General features: G+C 44.5%; 1 protein-coding gene across 1 annotated transcript; it reads right to left on the bottom strand.

Annotated features, from left to right (window-relative positions):
* Positions 1-5,867: 5,867 nt before the first annotated feature.
* Positions 5,868-22,165, bottom strand: TNFRSF11B (TNF receptor superfamily member 11b). Its single transcript, XM_028736240.2, has 5 exons — positions 21,909-22,165; positions 17,259-17,628; positions 11,513-11,710; positions 9,889-10,113; positions 5,868-9,407 (listed from the first exon to the last, which is right to left on the bottom strand). The coding sequence occupies exons 1-5, from the start codon at positions 21,936-21,938 to the stop codon at positions 9,019-9,021; spliced, it is 1,212 nt and encodes a 403-aa protein (XP_028592073.2). The 5' UTR covers positions 21,939-22,165; the 3' UTR covers positions 5,868-9,018.
* Positions 22,166-25,371: the final 3,206 nt, after the last annotated feature.

Here is a 25,371-nt window from a genome sequence, read left to right as displayed (position 1 = left end):
TAAAGTCTAAGGCTTCATGACTGCAGAATGTTTGGGAGATGGGCTTGTAAGATCTAACATGCTTCTTTGCTATGTTTATGTCTCTTTTGTTCAAGTGAAATTCGGAAGGTAAAGCAGTCCAAACCTTTATGCTCAATTGTATGCTAAGGAGTAAATAAAGCATTTTCTGGGAACAGGGATATGTCTGGTAACGCTATATTTAGGGAGCATTTAAAGAAACAGAAAATAAACAGGGCCATCATTCTGCATATGTCCAATAAACACAGCTTGGTTTTGATACCTGGGGCTATATTGACTCCAGAGCATCACAGAACATAGCATTAATTCCAACTTTGCCAAGCCCCCTCCCCCTGAAAAGTGTGTAAGGCTTAAAAATAATGGATCTATCTAGCTATATATATGTCACCTTACCTATATTTAGGAGTTCCTAGCGCGTGAGGACTAGACACTGCTGTGATAATAGTCGTAGTGGGTGTGCAGCAGGAAATCCATTTTTCCCCCATGGACGGAAGACTGGTCCCCACAGATGCTAAAAATGCAGGACAAAGGAGGAAAATGCCCTTCTGAACTCCACCTGAACTTTGGTGTGTCTGCTTCATAAAAAGCAAACCTTAAAAATAATCTTGATGAATTATCTGTGCAGCCTTTTGAGACAACTGAAGAAAGGCAGGAGTGATGTGTCTGGTCGACCTGAATTCTTTTCTGGTACAAGAAACATTGTGAAGGTTGTATTCAGGTGAGCAGGCATATCACCTGGCACACTACCTTTGGAGATTGTCTGTTCCACTGTTGAACACCTCAAACCACCAGGAAGTTCATCCTGATGTTTAGTCTAAAACCCTTTTCTGGTCATTTGAACCTATCTGGGTACACAAGGTTGGGAAAGGCTGATCTTTGTGATGCTCCTTCAGATACTTGAAGAAAGCTGTCTTACTGCCTCTTCGTAGTCTATTGTCCAGGCTAAACATACCGAACCCATTTACCTCACCCCACTTTGTGGATAACCTTGTGGAGACCATCGGTTGATATCCTTCTTAACCCTTTGAGGCAATCAATCATGTATCCTTCTTGCTGGTCTGCCTTGGTTGGGGTTTGGAGGTACATGCTGTGGTGGTTTCACCTCTACATGGTCAACCAATTTTAGAAGATGGTGCTGAGGGGGCTATTACTTGACTTGCTGGCATCTGTGGTGTGGGTCTTGCTGGGTTTTATTTACCGCTCATGCATTTCAACATCTACTTGATAATTTGGAGGTTTGGCATGAGGTGTCATCCATAGGCAGATGGCACCCAACTCAATTTTTCACCCATTTTTTAATAATCCAATTCATGTGAGGTGGTGATGGTGCTAAACTAGAGCCTGGGTGTGATAATAGACTGGGTGAGGGCTACTTGAAAGAATCTCAGGTGCATAATAATAATAATAATAATAATAATAATGATAATAATAATAATAATAATTTATTATTTATACCCCGCCCATCTGGCTGGGCGGCTTGCAAAAAAAATCAAAATACTGTAATACATCAAACATTAAAAGCTTCCCTAAACAGGGCTGCCTTCAGATGTCTTCTAAAAAGTCTGGTAGTTGTTGTTCTCTTTGACATATGGTGGGAGGGGCATTCCACAGGGAGGGTGCCACTACCAAGAAGGCCCTCTGCTTGGTTCCCTGTAACCTGGCTTCTCGCAGTGAGGGAACTGCCAGAAGGCCCTCGGTGCTGGACCTCAGTGTCCGGGCAGAATGATGGGGATGGAGACGCTCCTTCAGATATATTGGACTGAGGCCATTTAGGGCTTTAAAGGTCAGCACCAACACTTTGAATTGTGCTCGGAAACGTACTGGGAGCTAATGTAGGTCTTTCAAGACCGGTGTTATATGGTCTCGGTGGCCGCTCCCAGTCACCAGTCTAAGTTTCTTATTGGTATGAGCTTTCGTGTGCTTGCACACTTCTTCAGATACCTATGCACATGAAAGCTCATACCAATAACAAACTTAATTGGTTTCTAAGGTGCTACTGGAAGGATTTTTTTTAATTTTGTTTTGACTACTACAGCAGATCAACACCTACCTGTAATTAGATCGAACAAGTTACTGCTTCATTTAGTACTCTATCAGGGGCATGCAACCTGAGGCCTGGGAACTGACTGTGGCCCTCCAGGCATTTCTATGTGGCCCTCAGAAATCTCCTCAGGCCACATCCCTCACTGGTCCTGCCTCCCACCCTCTTCAAGTGTTTTCACCTGCAACCTTGAACTTGATAATGCCTCTCGCTTATCTGGATGCAGGATTGATGTGGGAGCATGTGTCTAGTTGAAATGTACACAAGTGGCCGAAATTGTGGAAACCTTTCGGAAAAAGTGTATTTCCGAGGTTTGATGGCTCATAACACCACTTTTTTTTTTGAGTAATACTATAAAAATTATATATCAATGGAAAGATAATTTAGTGAAGAATGTAATGCAATAACTTTTATGAGGGGTTATTTATTACAACAGCAGTCATAAAGAAGAAACACGAAACGCATATAAAAATGAACGCCTTCCCATGGAGTGAACCAGGTTTTTTAGTTCTTTAGCTGTAACAATGTGAAACCAAGATTGAATTATTGCCTCTATTAACTGGGTTTTGTTGCTGGTTTGCTTCTTTCTATTGATATATAAGTTTATGGTACAGTGGTACCTTGGGTTAAGAACTTAATTTGTTCTGGAGGTCCGTTCTTAACCTGAAACTTTTCTTAACCTGAGGTACCACTTTAGTTAATGGGGCCTCCCGCTGCCACCGCCCGATTTCTGTTCTCATCCTGAGGTAAAGTTTTTAACCCGAGGTATTATTTCTGGGTTAGCAGAGTCTGTAACCTGAAGCGTCTGTAACCTGAGGTATCACTGTATTACTAAAAAAAAAGTGGTGTTATGAGCCATCAAACCTCGGAAATACACTTTTCCCAAAAGGTTTCCACAATTTTGGCCACTAGTGTACACTTCTTGTTGGGCTTTGACTTCGGCCCCATCCACCACCAGCCTGCGGCCCTCAGATGGTTCCCTGAAATTGAATGTGGCCCTTAGCATAAACAGTGTCTTCTGCCCGTGCCTCACATTGTGTTTTCAGAGAAGTAGGAGCTCTCCCAGGGTCTGAAGGAGACTTTTTTTTTTAAAAAAAGTATTGCTTCCTGAGATACTTTTAGTCAGAAAGATTGAACATTGGGGCCACCCTGAGGGCACTTCGCATAAACGAATTCTCCCTTTGTTTCTGAGGAAACTGTCAGGTTTATTCCATTGCCTGAGGTGCTCGTAGCAGCCTGTTTGTGGCCATTTCTCACCCCAGGCCCACGAGACTCTTCACAACAACGCAATCGAAAGAAAAGATGAAAATCGTGGAGTCCCTTTCCTCCCAATCCAACACTTTTTCTCTCTCCCCCTCAACAACTCTTCTCTCACATCGCCAGTAAATGTCACTTCTCACTAAAGACATCCATTCTTCTGCTAGACAGTCTTTTAAAAACTCCCTGCAGATTAGACGGTGCCGTTTGGGGAGAAAGCAAGTCTAATGTCTTGTGACAATGAATCAATATGGATTTGATTAAAGCTTTCAGAAAGGCATCTCGAAGCATCTGCACCGCGTGATGCATTCAGGGTTAAGCCGGTGGCTTTTTATATCCCTCCGTCCTGCACTCTCCCCGGGAGATGGCAGGAATGGATTCGACGCCGTCTCGGAAAACTCCAAGATCAGCACTTTAAGAAAGAATTGCGCCATGCGCAGAGCAGTAATTCAGAACGTCCCGAGAGAAACATTGTACCAGGTAAGTGGGTGTAGGTTTGCAGAATAAACCTATAAATAAGTATAAATAAGTTAGGGTTTAGGGCCACTGGGAAAACCATAGGTAGTGATGTATGGAAGTGAGAGCTGGACCATAAAGAAGGCTGATCGCCAAAGAATTGATGCTTTTGAATTATGGTGCTGGAGGAGACTCTTGAGAGTCCCATGGACTGCAAGAAGATCAAACCTATCCATTCTGAAGGAAATCAGCCCTGAGTTCTCACTGGAAGGACAGATCCTGAAGCTGAGGCTCCAATACTTTGGCCACCTCATGAGCAGAGAAGACTCCCTGGAAAGACCCTTTGTTGGGAAAGATGGAGGGCACAAGGAGAAGGGGAGGACAGAGGACGAGATGGTTGGACAGTGTTCTCGAAGCTACCAGCATGAGTTTGACCAAACTGCGGGAGACAGTGGAAGACAGGAGTGCCTGGCGTGCTCTGGTCCATGGGGTCACGAAGAGTCAGACACGACTAAACGACTAAACAACAACAACAAAGGGCCATTACCTGATAGGGAACCAGCATGTATTAGGGACATTATATAGGGAGTGTCATCTGCTTCTTTTTTTGCATTTATAATTGAATTTATCAAATTCACACTTTCTGAAACAAGAACCAAAACACAGCTATCTTTTGAAATTTCTGCTTATCTGTGTCGTGTGATGTAGTTCTCTGATCCGAGTTTGCAAAAACGCATATATTAGGGGAAGGTGTGCATGAAAATGTACCTATTTGTGAAAAGAACATAAAAATGCACTATGTTTGGGGGAAATTGCTTGCAAAAATGTGTGCATTAGCAAAAAGTGTATATAAAATGGGCTTGGTGGAACAATGGTCTAATTCTGTGTAGGGCATACTCACATGTTCATAACTGTTGCTGTAAAGAGGGTCAGAAGTTGCAGAACCACAGATATCTCTGAGTGAGCAACTGGTGGAAGTGAAACAGTGTGTAATTTAAGGGTTAAATCTGTTATCAGTATGTCAGCTAGGCAGGTTATACACAGAGGTGTCACTTAGCAAGCTGAGTTGTATGATCTCTACTGAGAAAGCACATACGCTAATTGGCTGTGTAGTTCTGAGGGAGTTCTCCCCTGTATACTTGGTTGAATGTCTCGCTGCTCTGTACAAGGCCTGAAGTCAGCAAGACAAAACCTCCCACTCTGTTTCTCCTCAAATTATAGACTCTTTACTATCCAGTTTCCTTAATAAAATATTATCAGGGGGTCTTTTTCTCTGAAATATGCTTGCATTATTTACGTGACTGTGCTGACAGCGATTTGCTCCAACGAAGTTTGAGGACAGACTGCAACTTTTTAAAACTTCTGCCCACCGTCTCCACCTCCTTTGCCTGAAGAGAGGCATTCCTCCTCTGTTCCGCCTCTCACCTGATGTGCTTGCTGTGCCAGTGGCCTGGTGAGCTATTGAGGAAGGACTTTGGTTCCTCAGTCTTAAGGAAAGACGGCTGTTAGGGTACAGGTTCGGGTATGGGAGGTTCTTCTGAGCTGAAGTCTTGCGACCACATAACACTGGTCTTGAAAGACCTACATTGGCTCCCAGTGCCTTTCTGAGCAGAATTCAAAGTGTTGGTGCTGACCTTTAAAGCCCTAAACAGCCTCGGTCCAGTATACCTGAAGGAGTGTCTCCACCCTCAGCTCTGAGGGCCTTCTGGTGATTCCCTCACTGCGAGAAGCGAAGTTACAGGGAACCAGGCAGAGGGTCTTCTCGGTAGTGGCCCCCGCCCTGTAGAATGCCCTCCCACCAGATGTCAAGGAGATAACTTTCTGATGTTTAGAAGACATCTGAAGGCAGCCCTGTTTAGGGAAGTTTTTAATGACTGATGTTTTAATGTACTTTTAATCTTTTGTTGGAAGCCACCCAGAATTGCTGGGGAGACCCAGCCAGATGGGTGGGATATAAATAATAAATTATTATTATTGACATTAACTTAGTTGTGGTTCCTGCATTGCAGAGGGTTGGACTAGATGACCCTTGCAACTCTCCACTTCTGTGTGAACGGCCCAAAAGACCACACAAGTCATATTATTATGGAAAAAAATGGTTTATAAAACATGATCAACATCCAACCTGGAAATCCACCTTTTTAAATATGGTACATTCATCTTCTAAAACAATACTTCATATACAGCTTGTTTATGATATATTTCCACCATATAACATTATTTTTTTAAAAGAAATGAGCTGAATTAGGAAATTACATCCACGAGACCTCACAACCTATACAGACGAACCTAAGAAACAATCTTTAAAAATCCACAGAATAAGAATGAAGGATGGGTCCAATATGAAACACCACATATGTGCAGCTTATAAATACACCTCCTCATTCCCTTTAGCTTGAAAATAGACAGTGTACAATCCATTCCTCTCTCTCTCTCTCTCTCTCTCTCTCTCTCTCTCTCCTTTGAGGATGGAAACAGATGAAAAGCTTCCTAACACTGCAATTCAGTCAGCATTAAAAGTTGGCCAACGACAATCTATGCAACAATTCTTGCTGGGCCAGCCAATGTAACACCATCCAGTTGTTTTGAACTACAACTCCCATCACCCCCAGCAAACATGCCCAGTGATCAGGGATTATGGGAACTGCAGTCCACAACAGCAGGAGGTCACCCCTGCCTTACTGTGTCCCTGCTCAGTTGAGCTCCCCATTGCTCTACACCTGGTACCAGGGCCGTCTTACCCATAGGCACTAGGGGTGCGAGGCACCCGGGTGCCGGGCTCTCAGGGGCACCAGGCCGAGAGTCCGGGGCCCGAGAGTTGAGTCTGGGGAAGAGACGGCCCGTCAGTTGGAGCGCCGCGGTGGGCTCTTCTGTTGCCCTGAGTTCGGAGGTGACCAATCCAGCAAGACGCTGAGGCGGCCAGCTGGCTCCGCTCTCCTACACGCCTGGGAATGGGCAACTGGGGGGAGGGCTGCCAGGCGGATCTTTGCACCCCGGCGCCGCATATGCTTAAGACAGCCCTGCCTGGTACACAGGGGCACTATTTTCAATTTCGTTAAAAAGAACCAAGTATTTTACTTGGGGAGAGGGTAAGGTTTGCGGCATGGTTCAAAGGCTGACTTTTGCCAATATTCATTATTATTATTATTAACCCCCCAAACCCCACAAATAAACCCCAAACACACAACTTTTCAAAGGTCCATTTTAATAATTTTTGGGGCCCGAGGCAGATTCATATCCACTATGTGTGAGCACTTGAGAAGGGGGGACATCCTTTGGATGCCAATATTTCATACCTAGGAAATAGGCCCTGCTGAATCAGACCAATGGCCCATCAAGTCCAGGATCCTGTTCTCACAGCAGCCACCCAAATGTTTGTGGGAAATCCACAAGCAGGATAGGAGCACAAGGTCACTCACACTTCCTGTGGTTTCCAGCAACTGGTATTTGGAAGTGTTTTTAATTGAGTTTAGGGGAAAGATGGTTGGTGTGTGGCAAGGCCAGAGCTCAGGGATGATGGGAGTTGTAGTCCAACAACATCTGAGGACCCACAGGTTGAGAACCGCTGCATTAGAGGTTGGGAAGGGAGGGTTTTTTTGGGGCAGGGAGGCTAATGTGGAGCTGCCACTTGAAGAGGGAGCTGAAAAGCTCTTGTGCGTGAGTCAAGCAGCGCCTCACACTGCTTCGGATCTTGCTCTGTAACAGAGATAGGGGTGTTCCTGAGAAATAATCTGAAACTCAAGCTCTGTATAGGCACTGGGGGAAAAAGGCACAAGACTGCAAACTGGGGTGGGTACATTGGCGCTGCAAACACAGGTCTCTGTGGTGGGGAGGACCCTTCTAAGCATGTTCAACAGGACATACTTCAGAGTTCCTATTGGGGGTTCCTGCTCATCATGCAAAGGCCAGGAGTGAAGGGGATGTTGGCATGGGTGTGAACATTGGCCTTGCATCACCTACAATGGGGGTCAACCTGAAGAAGCTGTGGACTACAGCTCCCATCATCCCTGATGCTGTGCTTGATGGGGTGATGGGAACATACTGTATTTTTTGCTCCATAAGACACACTTTTTTCTTCCTAAAAGGTAAAGGGAAATGTCTGTGCGTCTTATGGAGTGAATGCGTGGTCCCTTCAGCCGAATTGCCCAGGGGCGAAAAGCAGATCATGCTTCTTCTTTTTTTGGAAAGCAAAAAACTGCTCCAGCTAACGAAAAGACACTAAGGCAAACAAGAGGGAAGGGAGTGTTGAAAGGAAGCAGCTGATCGGCAAACGATCGGGAAGGGAGATAAGGGACGCTAGAGATAAAGGAGGCTGCCTGGAAGGGAGGCAGTAAAAGCTCATGGATCCTCAGGATTTTTGCATTGGGTCACCCCAAATTCACCATCAGATCATCTAGCACATCCATGGCTGCAGCCTGCACCAAAAAAATCACACACCCACTGTTGTTTGGGGCAACAATGGTGCAAAAACACGGATCCACATGGATTCTCAGGATTTTTGCATTGGGCCACCCCAAACTCACCGTCAAATCACATGTCTGTGGCCAAAGCATGAACCACAAAAATCATGCATCGACTGTTTCATTCAGAATATTTTTTTTCCTTGTTTTCCTCCTCTAACAACTAGGTGCGTCTTATGGTCAGGTGCGTCTTATGGAGCGAAAAATACGGTAGTTCAAAGCATTTGCAGTGCACCAGTCTGGCTAGCCTTGCCCTGCTCAGTTGGTGCCCTCAAACACTCTTTTGAGCATCTGAGTAAGAACTAAGTTGGGGGAGCGAGTGGAAGAGCAGCTGCCCCCAGGAAATGACACCCTTGTTCTCCACCCCACCCCACAGATTCACCATATGGGATGCTGCGGTGCTGACCTCTCAGCAAGCGGGTCATCTGTTTCTACCCTTAATCTCAAACTGCGGCCATTCAAGTTAATAAATATGTACAACATTCTGGAGTTCAGTGAATATAAATAGCAAATATTTGTTCTGGTATTTCTCTGCACATCTGTTTGATTTCACTGGAAATCTTGGACGTCCTAAGATTCCAGATCAGGAGCTTAATGTAACAACAACAAAAATATTATTATTATTATTATTTTAAAATGATCTAGGATAGCTCTGAGCTATCCCAGTCAGACGTATAAATATAAATAAGCATAATATAGAAAAACATTCCCCCTCCCAATCCACATACAAAAATGTAATTGTTATTGCTAGCAGCAAGTGGAGTATGAAATATTGGATAGCTAAAACTATGCACGCCTCACTTTCACCAAATGGATCTGGTTTCCGAGCATTTCTAAGAAAAGCTTCTGGTATAATTTGTACATCGAGAGGCTGTGGAGGAACTTGACCACCTTCCGGAGGCCTTGGATCGTCGTCTTGGGGAAATGGTATGTTTTCAAATGCTTCAGCGCATACGTCAAGCCCTTGATAGTGTCTTGGTCTCTATTTTTTACTCTCCACAAGCTGAGAAGCTTGAGAATCGGCTCGGAAGATTTGCACAGCCTCAGAATGCGGTCGATTTCTTCCTTCCCCACTTTCTTCCCTGGCAAATTTCCCATCAGGATGCTGAGCTGCTCAAAGGTGATGTTGAGGTGGCCAATGTGTTTTGAGACACTGTTTTCGCAGTGGTCAATGCCTGCGAAAGACAAATAGAGAAGCTGGTTTGTTTCGTAGACGAAGAAGAAGAAGAGTTTGGATTTGATATCCCGCCTTTCACTCCCTTTAAGGAGTCTCAAAGCGGCTAACATTCTCCTTTCCCTTCCTCCCCCACAACAAACACTCTGTGAGGTGAGTGGGGCTGAGAGACTTCAGAGAAGTGTGACTAGCCCAAGGTCACCCAGCAGCTGCATGTGGAGGAGCGGGGAATCGAACCCGGTTCACCAGATTAGGAGTCCACTGCTCTTAACCACTACACCACACTGGCTCTCTGTAGACTAACGGGATCATAGAGTTGGAAGGGAGCCCAACCCTCTGCAATACAGGAATCTCAGCTAAAGCATCCATGACAGATGGCCATCCAACCTCTGCTTAAAAACCTCCAAGGAAGAAGAGTTCATAAATAAATGTGAGCTTGCTCAGTGTATGCATACACCGCTCTGCTTGTATACTGGTCTTACCTTGCTTAATGTTCTTGACCGCAATGTGACCATTGTTCTGCTCCTTCCATAATTTCAGTAACTGAAAGGTCTGTTCCTGAGGACTGTGCCTTTGTTTGAGCCTTTCTGTAGTTTCTGTGTTGACCTTTATACCTGGCAGACTATCCCTTAGCATGTTCAGCCAGTTGGGCGTAAGTTTGGTTGGAACGGCAAACCTGAAGAATGCTTCCTCACATAAGGTCACATCTAAAGAAAAAGAAGAAGAAGCGTGTTGATCTTTCAAAGTCTGCCTGGTCTGGATCAGCCATCCAAACATTGCACCTGTGCCCTTTCGAAAAGTATAAAAAATCCCCAGTATTGCTCTACCAAGGCTGCAGTCCTCTGCATGCTTACTTGGATGTAAGCCCTATTGAACACAATGAGTCTTGCTTCCTGAGTAAATAAGCCTGGATTCTGTGAAACTACACTTTGACCTGTGTCATTAAATTTATATGCTACTTTTTCCTCTAAGGACCTCAAGGTGGCGTAAATGGTTCCCTCTTTCCTCATTTAATCCCCACAACAACCCTGTGAGGTAGACTCGGGTGAGAGATGGTCCATAGCTGTCAACTTTTCCCTTTTCTTGCAAGGAATCCTATTCGGAATAAGGGAATTCCCCTTAAAAAAAGGAAAACGTTGACAGCTATGATGGTGACTGGCCCAAGGGCACCCAGTGAGCTTCATGACATGGGGAGATTTGAACCCTGGTCTCTCCCTGGTCCTGGTCCGACACTCTCATTAGTCTGCATAGAATCTTGGGGGCGCACCCCCAAGCTTGTGGCTTCATTCTGAAGAAAAAGACTGCTCAAGCGGCCCCTTCCTCTTTGTTAAGTTAATGGCTCTCACGGTCAGGTGTATCTTTGCATGACTAAAGAGTACAAGTGATTGGTTGCTATGGAAACTACCAGCTGGAGGTACTTCCCAGAGCTGGAGTCAAGCAACGCCTAGGGGGCCAAAAGGTTCCCTACCATAAGCTAATGAAGTGCTTTCAGAAGTGTCACTCTGGATGAGGAACAGAGCTGCTACACTAGCTTCACAGCCGGTGGATTGCTGTTGTTTACCAGAAAGGATGAGCGAGGCGAAAAGAGGATTAGACGAATTCATGGAGGAGAGGGCTTTTGATGGCTACTAGGCATGATGGTTGTGATCTGCCTCAGCAGTTGGAGGCAGCCATGCTTCTGAATATCAGTTGCTGGTATTCACCATAAGTAGGGGAGTCCTCTTTTGCTCAGGCCCTGCTTGGGGGTTTCCTACAGGCACTGGGCTGGCCACTATTGGAACAGGATGTTGGACTAGATGGGCTGTTGGCTGGATCCAGCAGGCTCGTCTTATGTCCTTATGGTGGTGGGAAGGTTGGCGCAGTGCAAACACACTGGCAGAATCAATCCAGTGTTCCTGCCAGCGTGTTTGCACCATTCCAACTTCAGCTCTTCTGCATTCGCTCGGGTTAAGCAATGGTGACCCACCTGCTGGGAAGTTCTGCCCCATCCAGCAAGCTACATGGAGAACAACTTCTATTTCACATCAGTCAGCTGAAAACTATTTGTTGCTTTGAAGCACAAAACTTAACTAGTAGAAATACAACAACTGGTAAACTGGCACGTACCGATTCCACACTTCTGATCTGATCTGTCGCTTTTTTCTCCCTGGCAAACATTGTCATGTGTGGCGTCTCCCTTGCGCACCATTTTGAGACCCAGCGCGCTGCAGTTGGTGTGCTTTTGACAAGCTTCCTTGGATGACGTTTCATTGGAGAAATAGCCTTCTGGGCATCTCTCGCAAACCGTGTCGCTTTCAGGGGTGCCTTGGGACAAAAGAAAGAGACAATAAATACGCTTGGCAATCACTTTGTATACAGCACTTCAGGGGCTTCTTATATATATGGTCAAAGGCAGCATGAAAGACTGAGCAGAAAAGCAATCAGATAAGTGCCTGATTTGTGTGTTCCCAAAGATTCTCTTTCAAAGGGGGAAGCTCATTTCCCAGGACAGCTTCGCCAATTAATGTTTTAAATCTCATCTGCTTTGTTTTTGTAATTGGCACATTCAGAAGTCTCACACGGGACAGTGCATGCGCCAAGGCACTGAGCCACTTTCAAACGTAGGTGGAAGACCGCATTATTTATAGAACTGTAGAGTTGGAAGGGATCTTGAGGGTCATCTAGGCTAACCCCATTCAATGCAAGAATCATAGCTAAAGAATCCTGGACAGACAGCTGTTCAACCTCTGTTTGAAAACCTCCAATGACAGACAGTCCATCTTCTGAGGGAGAACAGCTCTTCTTGCCAAACGTACTTCCTAATGTAAGAAAGTTCTTCCTAATGTAATTTCCTCAAGTCTAAAGCTCCCTACATATTTAAAACTAGCCCATTAGGCAGTTTTTAAATGGGGAATATTCAGATATGGAATCTGGACAAGCAAAAGGTTTACATGGAACTTGGTTGGCGCAACAGGACACCACATGCTGTGGGCAGGCACCCACCTTAGTTAAATGAACATGGGACTGGTGGGGAGCAGCAAAAAATAAACCTCAGAAATCCAACTCTGATATTCCAGAGCTGGTCCAAAGTCAACTCCACTCAGACAGTTGGATATAGTTGCTTGGCTACTGGGGTTGATTCCAATGGACCAGCCCAGCATATACCTGCCCTGAAGCCACACACGATGAGCTGCCATTTTATATTTCCCACAGTGACCCAGAGCAGGGGCAGCCCAAGACATTTCAGCACCTGAGGCAGCAGTGAAGGTCTGAGTCAGGAGCAAGGGTAGGAGGTGGACTGCCAAGGAGGAGGCAGGGTCAGGGCTGGCCCAAGCGTGAGGTGAGGTGAGCACCTTGGGTGGTAGGATCCACAGGACCAGAAGATCCAGCCTGCAAGGAATGCAGTGGCAGCAACAGCTACGGTGAACTCCCTGGAGTCCAGATCTTCTGCCCCTGCCAGGGAGGACACCAAGGTTTGGGTGGTATTTTTGCCCAAGGTCTTCTCAAACCTGGAGCAGAGCTGGCATTGCCCATAGATGATGACACTTCTTTTCGCAAACTTTGAAGAAATTCTTTCACCAGAGCACTGAAACCAGTGCATTGGATAACTCAATGAAATGCCTTCTTTCCCTTAAAATCTGGCTCGTCATGCTCACGTTCGATGTGGCATGCCAGCCATGTGTTATAACCTGCTGGGTGGCTTAATAAACCCAGCCTGTGCAGGCAATCTGGATTTAACTCAAATGACGGGTTTATCAAACACCTGATGGTCTGTGGTTCGTGGCTGCAAATTGGACAGGGCTGATTTAAGCCCCTTCTGAGCGGCTTCCCATTCCGACATAAATGGCGATAGAATTAAAACAGGTGTTGCATTTTTCAAATCAAGCTGGCATTTTCTGCCTTTCCTATGTAAATGAAAGCTCTTCCTTGCACTTAGTTGATATAGATTTGAGCTAGAGTATGAAATTAGAGTTCTGTAGGTAAATTATGCTGCTGGATACACTTAAATGAGTTTCCAAAGACTTTAAAGGTAAGGAATAGCTCAGGAATGTGACACAGTGAAGAATATGCATAGATTCTCCTCTTTGGGCCTGGCTGGATTATTGTATTTGCCCTAAAAATATGATGCTAATATTTAATAAAAAATAATTCTAAGGAATGCATATTTGATTAAACTGCTGTTGTAAAGCAATCAACACAGAAGGTGTTGTGTATGGATGAAAATATTTTTAGGATCCTGGAGAGCAAGAAAGTTGGGGTTCTGTCCTTTACTAAAAGATCTACAATGATGAATTAAATGTGCAGTTAGGGAACAAATGCTGTCATGGTTATTAAGATGCATAGCTTCTCACAGAAAAGCAAGAATTGTGATCCATCCATATTCAACACAACAGAAACTCTAGGTATATGTCACCCTGATTGCCAGTAAATTTCTAGCCTTCAATTCTAGTACTCACTTTTAAACTCATAAAGAGCATGGGTTGAACTATAAATCAGTGGTCCCTCTGTGAGTTACCCTCTGTTCTATATTCCCTTGTCAACTGTTATGTTCAGGAGCTAGCAGCAGGGCCTTTTCAGAACTGGCCCCACTTCTGTGGAATTTCTATGTCAGGGCAGTTCACAGCATTAGTTTGACTGCAGTCAATGGGTTGCATTCAATCTTCCAGGAATGGATCTAGTGCTTGCATACTCCTTCCTTCCTATGCTCCTTCCTTCTACTCTTCAACTGAATGGCTTAACACACTAATTCATGGTTTGATCAAACCATAGTTTGCTGTTACAACCAGACTGGCAGATTATGGTTTCAGCAAGGCCTTTGAACTTGCATTGCTTACTAGAACAAAACCAGTTTGTAATCCTGGAATGGAGGGACTGCTTAAATAACAGCCTGAAGTTTTTTGCACAACAGGAAACAATGGATTGATCAAACCACACATGAGGGGGAGGGGAGATCAGATGTACACGGGTCTCTTTCCCAGTCCCCAAAATGAATGAATGTATTTTGGAAGAATGCATTACATGAGCTCATGTAAATATTTTTATATTTCCTGTTTGGCATGCTGAAAGCATTTAATCCAATGTCTAAAATGTAGCTGTGGTTTAAATGAGGATTTTCACACCTCCGGGTATTCTGGAAGCCACTTTATATGCAGCTAGCTAATATTTTTGCAGTAAAAGAAATATATTAAAAACCCATACTATACATCTGGAGCTGAAATGAAGTAGGAGACTGGTTTTCACTCCTCCTTTGCTTCACAAAATGATGAAACTAGTATGTGCCGGGCCATTTTCAAGCAGATCCATAAAGTTTCTGCACATCTTTTTGTTGTTGTTTCTAGACAAGGATTCCTTTAGTCTTTATTTTCTAGATAGTGCTCTTCGGTGGCAGTATTAATTTCCATCAATAAAGAACACGTGACCTCATTTATCTGTCTCCCCCCCACACTCCTGTTTTTGTTGTTAAAAATCTATTGCTGCGGTCTCTATCCTTTCTAGCAATGCACAATATTACCAGTTTGAGAATTACTGGCTGCATATATATATATATGCTTTTCTAGGAGTATCTATTCGCGACATTGGTAATTAATTACTGCCACACATTTGCGATGACTTTTGCTATTACACTAATATTGTTATAATTACTCTCTTGGTGCTATATCAGTCCGCACTTCTGCTGTTTGTCAAGGCGCACAGAGGCTTGAAACAGCACTCTTCCCCCATGAAAAATGTTATTAGTTATAACCCATAAATACTGCATCCCAGATAATGTCCCTGTGAATGAGGTCAATCCATCATGTTTCTCATTAGAAGGCAATTTGCTGGTGCCATTAAATTACCCATTACAGTAAGAGCAGAACATTTTGCTACTGTGAGCAACATCACTTTTGGCAGCAGTCCAGCGAGATGTTTAGGAGGACAACGGCTGTTTTTCACAGGCGCTGCAATAAATTTGTGATCCATGTGTTGCCTATGGGCGTATTCGAAAGTTGAAAGCTATGCAAGGGTCTCTCTCTCTCTCTCTCTCTCTCTCTCTCTCTCTCTCTCTCTCTCTGTGTGTGTGTGTGTGTGTGTGTTGGTTTTGTAGTTGCACCCAGCAGCAAAACCAGGATGCTTTGGAAATTTTTGGCTAGGCTGCCATGCACAGCTGTTGGGATACATTTCCCTTGCAAGCCATGCAGGCAATTTCATAATTGTGAACCAGAGATATGGGCTTGAGGCACTTCTGGTTTGCAGCTCCCATCATCCCTGACTATCAGCTGGGGCTAATACAGAGTTCAAGTCCAATAACATCTGGAAGGCCACAGGTTCGCTATGTCTGACGTAAACCAGCCTTGCAAAAAAAATAAAAAATAAAAAGTCCACTAAAGTTAACAAACTACCAACCCCCAACCCACCTCCTGTCATTCCAAAAAGCTGTAAAGGAGTGCAAGCCAAGATGCCTTACTCTTTGCACCATTGAGTCAGCACGACTCCATGCACCAGTGTCCTCTTAGGGCAAGGAAGGGAAGAAGAAGATGCCGATTTGCATGAAACCGGCATAGGCTGATTCATATGCACAGCTGCAAATTTAGAATTGGTAACTGCAATTTAAACAGCAAGGCAAGGCAAGGGTACTTGCCGTTTGCAACAGGATTTGAATGGGACAGAGGACTCCTTTAAAGAGGAAGCTGTTCTCTGAAAAGCAAGACATACGCAGTCCTCATATATGTCTACTTGACTGCTTTGATCTGGGGAACGGGCACTGTTTACAGGTGCCGCAGATTTGTTCTGCATTTGTATGAAACTGACCTATTCATGTTGCAGGCAGCACATGAACACTGGAACTCCCTGCCTATTGACACCTTTGCTCTTCAGTTCCTGCTAAAGACAGTTTTGTTCAGGCAAGCCTATCCAGGCATGTGGATGAAAGCCTGTGTGCGTTTTAATCTGTTTTTATCTTAACTGTTAGTTTTAATTCTATTTTGAGTTTGTTAAATACTTGTTTGTAATTTGTCCTTTTATTCTTTTCTCTTTTTGGTAGGTTCTATTTGCAATCAAACGGTATGGTACATGCATCTTGTCTAATAAATAAAACCATACAGTTGTTGCCCCAGGCTTGGACCCTTAAACTGAGCAAGTTGTCTGTGAGCGAAAGAGTTAAACAGACTCCCCTCCCTTGTTTCAGCCTCTCTGTATCCCGACCCTGCTGTCTGTCTCAGATCGCATTCATCTCCCTCTGGCACTCTGATTCCTTGCTGACTTGCTCCGGATCCTGACCGCCAGCCAGATTATACCACACTGACACTGAATCCTATGCACCCCAACAGGAGTTTAGCACGGCTAAAGGTGCCCCTTTGTTTGAACCTCACAACAACCCTGTAGATCAGGTTGAGAGACTGGGACTAGCCTAAGGTCACCCAGTGAGTTTCATGGCCAAGCAGGGATTTCAATCCAGCTCTCCCTGTTCCAACACAGGCTTTCACTAGCTGATCCCCCTTATATATAATGCTAGTGATCTGTGGTGCACTGAAGGTCCGGGGGGGGGGGACCACATGCAAGAATCCACTGTTTCCCAGTACAGTAGTACCTCAGGTTAAGAACTTAATTCGTTCTGGAGGTCTGTTCTTAACCTGAAACTGTTCTTAACCTGAGGTACCACTATAGCTAATGGGGCCTCCCGCTGCCGCTGCACGATTTCTGTTCTCATCCTGAAGCATAGTTCTTAACCCGAGGTACTGTTTCTGGGTTAGCGGAGTCTGTAACCTGAAGCGTAAATAACCCGAGGTACCACTGTATACCAAAGGGGTGTGTGTGTAATCTGATTTCCTGGAGAAGTTTCTTCCTCGCCCCAGGCGAAGAGGCACGAGGCCATCTCTGGGAAACAGACACATACCTTTCTCAGCAACACCATATCCCGGTGGACATGCTGTGTGCTTCAAGCAGAATTCCAGTTCGAGGTACCGCCCTTCGATGCACTCGCAAACACGGTTCTGGGTGCTGCTGCATTCGACTTTCTCGTATTGCAGCTCCTTGCACACCACGTTGCAGTACTGGCACTCATCGTTGTTGTTCCATTCATCTGCGTAGAACTGACTTGGGCAAGGGGCACACTCGGTCTTTGACGAAGCCGTGCAATGCTGCTTGACGTAGGTTCCGGGGGGACACTGGTCACACAATATCTGACGGGAGGTTTCCGAGTCGTAATGGAGGTACTTTGGGGGAAGGTCCTCCTGGACAGTCCATTTCACAGATATGTCCAACAACTAGCAGAAGAGACACAACACAGTGTTTTAGGTTACGTGGTTGGCAACACACTAGTGGTATCGCTGTTGCTGTTTACATTTCTCAGAGGAATTGCCCTTAAAGCCGGTAACAAACTGGTATCAAGAGACAGGGGACACGACTAAAAAGGCCCTGCCCCTTGTTGCCACCCTCCAAACACCCCTCAGAGAGGGAACTTGGAGAGGGTCCCATTGTTTGGAGGGCAGATGTAGGGCGATTTCGAATGATGCAGTTTTATTTGTGTGTGCCATCTGGAAATCAGCCAAACAGTGAAGGACATGCAACAAGGCAGAGATTCATGGGGGACAGGAAGTGGGCATCTTAGAAATGCTCATATACAGTACAGAATCCTTCAAATAATAATAATAATAATAATAATAATAATAATAATAATAATAATAATAATAATAATTTATTTATATCCCACCCTCCCCAGCCGAAGCCAGGCTCAGAGTGGCTAACAACACATAACTTTCATCTTCCTTTCTTAACATTAATGATGAAATAATTTTCTGCCATAGCAACTTATATAACTTACAGCACTGTTAAATGGCCTGTAGTACCCTTAACAAACATTGTGATGTTGTTGCAAAGTTCTGGTTAAAAAACCTACAGTTTTCATGTTTTCAAAAATATCCCAGGATCAATAGGGGGTTTATTGTCCCCCGCCCTGAGAAAAGGATTTTGAAAGGGAAATGACATTATATTGATTTCCTTTTCTATTCGATCTTTCACACCGTTCTCCAAACGGAAGTCATATGACATTTGAGCTCCACCCACTCGTGTGAAATAAACGTGGATTTGGATGACAATTGCAAAGACAGCCAAAACTGCTACAGGCATCTTTCCCTTCAATCACAGCCTTGTGAAAGTAAAGAAACTAGTTTTTCAGCATACAAAAACATTATTATATGTCTTGGCTTTGGGGTTTCACACAGACCGCAGAAGAATGTTTGGATTTACTGAAAGAAACAAATAAAGCAGCCTCTGTTTTGCATCACAAACACATCCTGGTGTCTCCTTTGCCTTTCAAAAGGACTGTCAAAGTCTGGATGGGATCCAAAGTCAAATCCCTAAACTGTGCTATTCACTGATTCAGGTAGGTAGCCGTGTTGGTCTGATGCAGTTGAAATATATTAAAAAATTAAAAAACAGTCCAGTGGCACCTTAGAGACCAACTAAGTTTGTTCTTGGTATAAGCTTTCGTGTGCAAGAAGTGTGCATGCACATGAAACCTTATACCAAGAACAATCTTAGTTGGTCTCTAAGGTTTTCCCTGTTGTCTTTGTCCATGGAGTTTTCTTGGCAAGGATACTGGAGTGGCTTGCCGGTTCCTCCTCCAGGTTTTCCCAGTAGTGATGTATGGAAGTGAGAGCTGGACCATAAAGAAGGCTGATTGCAGAAGAATTGATACTTTTGACTTATGGTGCTGGAGGAGACTCTTGAGAGTCCCATGGACTGCAAGAAGATCAAACGTATCCATTCTTAAGGAAATCAGCCCTGAGTGCTCACTGGAAGGACAGATCATGAAGCTGAGGCTCCAATACTTTGGCCACCTCATGAGAAGAGAAGACTCCCTGGGAAAGACCCAGATGTTGGGAAAGATGGAGGGCACAAGGAGAAGGGGATGACAGAGGACGAGATGGTTGGATAGTGTTCTCGAAGCTACCAGCATGAGTTTGACCAAACTGCGGGAGGCAGTGGAAGACAGGAGTGCCTGGCATGCTCTGGTCCATGGGGTCACGAAGAGTCGGACACAACTAAAGGACTAAACAACAACAACAACAAGGTGCCACTTGACATTTTTTTTTTTAATATTTCATCTTGCTATTCACTGCTCTACATAATACAAGTGCAAATGGGGCCCAAGGTCCATTGGGCCACCAATGTTTTTCCAGCAACGGGTGACTAGTGAGATCTCAGAAGCAGGACATACAGGGCCATAGTCCTTGCCCCTGTTTGTTTGTATCCAGGATCTCGTTTTCTGATATCTGTGGCTTCTAAACCTGGATCTATATTTCACCTGGGTTTTTGCCTTCCCCTTTCCATGCCAGCATGTTACCGAAAACCCGTGAGGGGACAGAAGCCCACCCAAAACCAGTGACCCACTGGCTCCTTGCTGGAAAGTGACATTTCCCCCATCTCTGAGGGTTTATGTCTTTCCTGGGGGTTTTATGCCATTTTCCCGCCACCTTTTCCCTACGCAAGTCAATGGAGAGAGGTATTTATCTGAGGGAGAAAATGCTGTGTACCTGAAAACCTGTTGTGGGGAAGCTAATCCCCACCAAAGACCCTTGGGGTAACATGTTTCTTGCTAGGAGACAGATACTGTCCTCACTTTTTCTAAGAAACCATGCTCTTTTTTCCTCTCACACCCCGATTCCTAATGTACCCACCCCAAAACAGTTTTCTTTGCAGGGGAACCACTGCAGCTGTCAATCTGAAATCTGTCAGGAGTCATCCCCTCAGTCAGAAGAGAGGTCCCTGCGAAAGGGATGCACCCCCCCACACAATTTATATTGTTTGATCTGCTAACAAGAATTGCCAGTATTTAGAGATGGCTTTAAATCCTAACATCATTCTAATAATGAATTCAGTTTATGCAAACAACTGGGAAGTTGATTTCTGCTCTTCTTTTCATATTGAGTATACTGTTGTTGTTTTTAATGGGGCACAATCCACTGAGAAGTGGGGCTTATACAGGGGAACATACGCAGTGGGCTGAGTCCCATTTTTAAGACGCAGAAAATCCCTTTGTCCTAAGTGTTTCTATGTGATTGGCAATAATAAATCACTGAATACATGATCTACCAAATGCTCACACGAAGCAAAGTTGACAGATAAAAGGAAGCATTCACAGTTATCTGATCAGCTGTTGTTCCACGTTGCACAGGTAACATCAAACATCACTTGGGTTGATTAGTCACCAGGCAAACTATTCTCAGCTATGAGATCACTTTTAAAATATATTTGTAGGGTTGTTATCAGTGCTAATCACACTCAGAGAAGACCCTTGATGTTGATGGACACAATTCACTTAGGTCTATTGATTTCAATGGGTTTACTCAGATTATAACCTATTTGACCACTGCCCATAGATTTTGGATTCTTAGCTTTCCCAGAGTGGGGCATAAATAAATGTCTCCCTAATGTATATCTGAGAGATGGTAGAGTGGAGAAAAGGGTAAAGGAGATTGCAAAAATAACAGACATTCCAACTGATTGATTTTGGGGCACACCTGGCAGTGTCGATGTTCAGTGGATCTCCTTATGAATGAAGGAGCTGTCCCATTCTCTTTAACATACATCTCCACACATGCAATGGGAGTCAGTAAGAGACATTTGCCCAGTTGAAGAGAAGAAGAGATTGCATTTGCTATCCAGCTTTATCACTACCCTAAGGAGTCTCAAAGCGGCTAACATTCTCCTTTCCCTTCTTCCCACACAACAAACACTCTGTGAAGTGAGTGGGGCTGAGAGACTTCAGAGAAGTGTGACTAGCCCAAGGTCACCCAGCAGCTGCATGTGGAGGAGTGAGGAATCAAACCTGGTTCACCAGATTATGAGTCTACCACTCTTAACCACTACACCACACTGGTTGGGCACAGAAGATCCACAAACTGTGACCATTAGCATCAGGAGAACTGGTGGCAGAGCAGAAATTGCAATGCTCCAGAGATCTTTCTCCATACGATCATTTTATGGGAAGATTCTAGGGATTGTACCTTAAACCTTCTGCTCTGTCTGTCACCAGTACCTGTTCCACATCCAGCTACTGCCCTTAGACCATCAGAGCACCACGATAGATAATCCAGTGCTCTCTGCCTATGTGAGCCCCATATATCCATACATTTGTGCAATATATAAAATTAAACATGGTATCTGACAAACCAGTCCAGTCTCACAGATTTGCTCCTATTCTATCCAGCCCTCCTCTCCACAGACTGTCCTGACAATATTAAACAGATTCGTAACATCTGCAGTGGCCTAAGGCTCTCATAGGAGGGTCAGAACTAGGAGATTTAGATGGCACCTATTTCTTGAAAATGCAGCATATGAATTCCTTCCTCCACCCCACACCCCAGAAGGCAGGAATGCCTCATCCCTTGTTAAAACTTCGCAGCCCACTACGATTTGAAAGCTAGCATGCTTACTGAAAGACCTGAAGAGGAAAAGTCAGCCAGCGGAGAACAGAGAATGATATCAACGCTCTGATCGTGTCAGTTCCAAAGCAATCGTCAGTCTCTGGGCAAGGACTTACCACAAGTGTGCAGCACAGGAACTTGTTCATTGTGGTTGCTTTCAAACCCTCAGGGATCTGGGAAAGCAATCAGGCAGTTAGGGAGCGCTCTGGTCTCGTAGCAGCTTGCAAACACTGGCCCAGCACATTAAAAGCTCGTTTATATATATATATCTGCAGCCCCATGCAACAGGAAACCCTCGCTCAGCTTTGAATACTCATTCCCTCCCCACGAGCTATTTCTTTTTGATTTTTTTTTTTTAAAAAAGGAACCTGTCGATGATTTCATGCAACTCCTTTCAGCGGTATTTAACCACAAGCTGGGGGGGGGGGAAGGAGGGAGTGTCAGGATCCGGGCACAGCGATGGGTTAACTAATTACTGTCTGGCTGTCACCGCCTCTGCTGTGTTACTGCCCACCCCTTTTCTGGGCAAAGAGGGGGTGTCCGAAACAGACTCACCTCCAGGACAACAAGGGGCGAGTTATTCACAGCCCGGCTGTTCTAGAAACAAAAGTATAAAAATATCCTGCTGCAACCAGCTCATCCTTAAGGTGTCTTCCCTTTTGGGTAGTAAAGTTTTGTTTTTTTGCTTCCGATGCCCTGAACTAGAGCTGGAATGAGCAATCCTTCTCACTTTGTGATACATGGTTTTACACTTTATCTCCTGATCCAGTTGACACTGCTATGAAGGTCCATATTTTTATTGATGCATTCAAGACTTTCCCCCCCAATTATGTTTGACCCTGCCATAAACCCTGTAAAGTACCGTAGCCCATTCTAGTCCCACAGTACAGATGGGGAAAGGGGGCTAATACAGCTATAGCAGGTTTTCTTTGGAATTAAGTACAGTAGTACCTCGGGTTAAGTACTTAATTTCATTCCGGAGGTCTGTTCTTAACCTGAAACTGTTCTTAACCTGAAGCACCACTTTAGCTAATGGGGCCTCCTGCTGCCGCTGTGCCGCCAGAGCACGATTTCTGTTCTTATCCTGAAGCAAAGTTCTTAACCTGAAGCACTATTTCTGGGTTAGCGGAGTGTGTAACCTGAAGCGTATGTAACCTGAAGCGTATGTAACCCGAGCTACCACTGTATTTTTGTTTGGCTCATGTGTCTTGTTTCTTTGAAATCGTCGGAATAGAAATATCATTTCAAAATGATGATGGGTAGGAACATATCAGGGAAGCTGCCTTATACCACCAGACCACTGGTCCATGTAGCTTGGTATATCCAACTCTGAATGGCAGCAGCTACTTAAGAGTTTCAGGGAGGGGACATCCTTGTCCTACCTGGAGATGACAAAGATTAAACTTTCCCTTTAAACCTTTAATGCTTTCAGCATATAAAGCAGATGTTCTACAACTGAGCTATACTCTTTCTTTCTTCTGCTGAAATTGTCCCCCAGAGCTGATTGAGGATGAATGTCCTATTCTCATCTGCCCCTTGGCCGTGTTTCCCTCCCCACTCACAAGGCTGAGAAATTAAGCTCACAATTTCAGCTAGGGATTAATGTAAATGTTGAGATAAAGGTTGCCTACTGCATTAGATTCGTCTATCGGTGTTTAAATTTGTTCCTTCACAAAATAACATAGACACGAACCAACTGTGGAAGATGGAAACTGTTTGAAAGTGAATTTACAGACCTCCTCCAAACAAATGTACAGTTATCTGTCCCATGATGTGGTTCGGGAGTTAGTGGGTTTGGGGAAAGTTCAGTCTGAACTGGAGAAAAGCACGTATTGGCTAGTGTCCATGTTGATACCAACACTCCTCTACACAGCGAAGCCTCAGAGCAGTTTTGCAAGTGTTTCAAAAATGTAAATGCATGTTTTGTTTGGGGGTTTTTTTTTTAAAGGTGGATAAGCAAATATGCACAAAGAAATGTGTTACTTAAAAAAGAACTTGCGGACAGCTCTCTCAATGCAGAAAGGCTAACACACCACTTCAGCATGGGAAGAAACTTGCCAATTCATCTTTCATCTTGCTACTATGACTGCAAGCACAGGCTGAAGTAAAATGAACTCACTTTGACCACAAGGCTTCACAACAAGTCAGGCAGTGGGGGGGGGGGAGGGGGGAGAGGTATTCCTCAGACTCTCTGTCACTGATTATTTATAACTCAGAAATTCTTCTCCTGCCCCCCCCCCCTGCTCTGAGTTGGTTCACATGACCATTCACAAAAGGCAGTTGATTCATATGGCTACCTTTACTCCAGCCTTGCTTTTTTAAAAAAACAACAACATTTTTTATTAGGAAATTCAACAAGACACTTTATCAAAAAACATATCATTCTTAATCCCCCCCCATTTCCCCCCTTGCCCCTCCCGATAAAGCACCCCCCCCAGACTTCCCTCAGCTCCTCTCTCTGGTTTATCAACAACTGTTATTCTCTGCATGTTACAAAATTATATATGGATGGATCCCGCTTGCTGTCTTGGCTTCTTTGCTCTTTGGGGCTGGGGAGGGGGAAATACATTTTTTTTCTTTATTTCGCCCCCTAAAAACTAGGTGCGCCCTATGGTCCGGTGCGCCCTATGGAGCGAAAAATACGGTACTTTGTAAAAGCTTGCCATTCTTCCTTAAAATCACAGTTGTCGTTATCACGTAGTTTATGTGTCAGTTTTGCCAATTCCGCATGGTCCATCAGTTTCTCTTGCCACAGTTCATTGGTCGGGATTTCTTCATTCTTCCATCCCTGTGCTATTAGGACTCTTGCCACCGTTGTCGCATACATGAAAATGTTTTTCAGTTTCCTTGCTAATAAGGTGGAACAACACATTGCTTGTAGGCCTGTGATACTTTAAAGGGGCTGTTTTCTTTCTTTTTTTGCAATATGCAGCTATTGAGGCTACAATTTGAAAGGGATCTCTAGTGTGAGGTGTGTGTGTGTGTTTGTTGGTGCATGCATGTGTGTGTGTGGGGGGGAGATGCCTTCTCTACTCTCACCTCTTGCACAAATTTCCTGCCGAATATCCTCCTCCTGCTGTTTTTACTCCCCAGCCCCATAAGAGGGTGGGTGGGGGAATATACAGGATCCCATATCCATTCCCCACTGGATTTGCGTGGTTGTGGGGGCAGCTTGGAAGGATTTTCTTTGGGGAAAAAACCTGAGGGGAAAGGTTACAAAACCTCTCCTTCCGGCCCTCTCCTTCCAAACTCCTTCTACAGGCTGCATTTCCAGAAAACAACAACAAGGACGCCTAAAAAGAATCACCAAGCTACACAGAACATGCAGTTCCGTCCTAAGACTTCAAACGTCATTGCTAGCTCACCTGACCACACATATACCTAGGTTAGTCATTTGTGGCTAACGGATGAAAGGGAAAAAATAAGTAACCTTCTTCCAGTTTACAAAAGTGTCTTGTCTGGCTTCCCAGAGGTCTGTTCATATTTGCCATGATCAACCTGGTGTGCAGCTATTGACAACTCTGCTTATTATCACCATCATCATCATCATCATCATATCTAACCCGGATCTCTCTTTCC

This window comes from Podarcis muralis, chromosome 8 (assembly GCF_964188315.1).
Source record: "Podarcis muralis chromosome 8, rPodMur119.hap1.1, whole genome shotgun sequence".
NCBI lineage: Eukaryota > Metazoa > Chordata > Lepidosauria > Squamata > Lacertidae > Podarcis > Podarcis muralis.
This window is presented reverse-complemented; position numbering and strand designations above follow the sequence as displayed.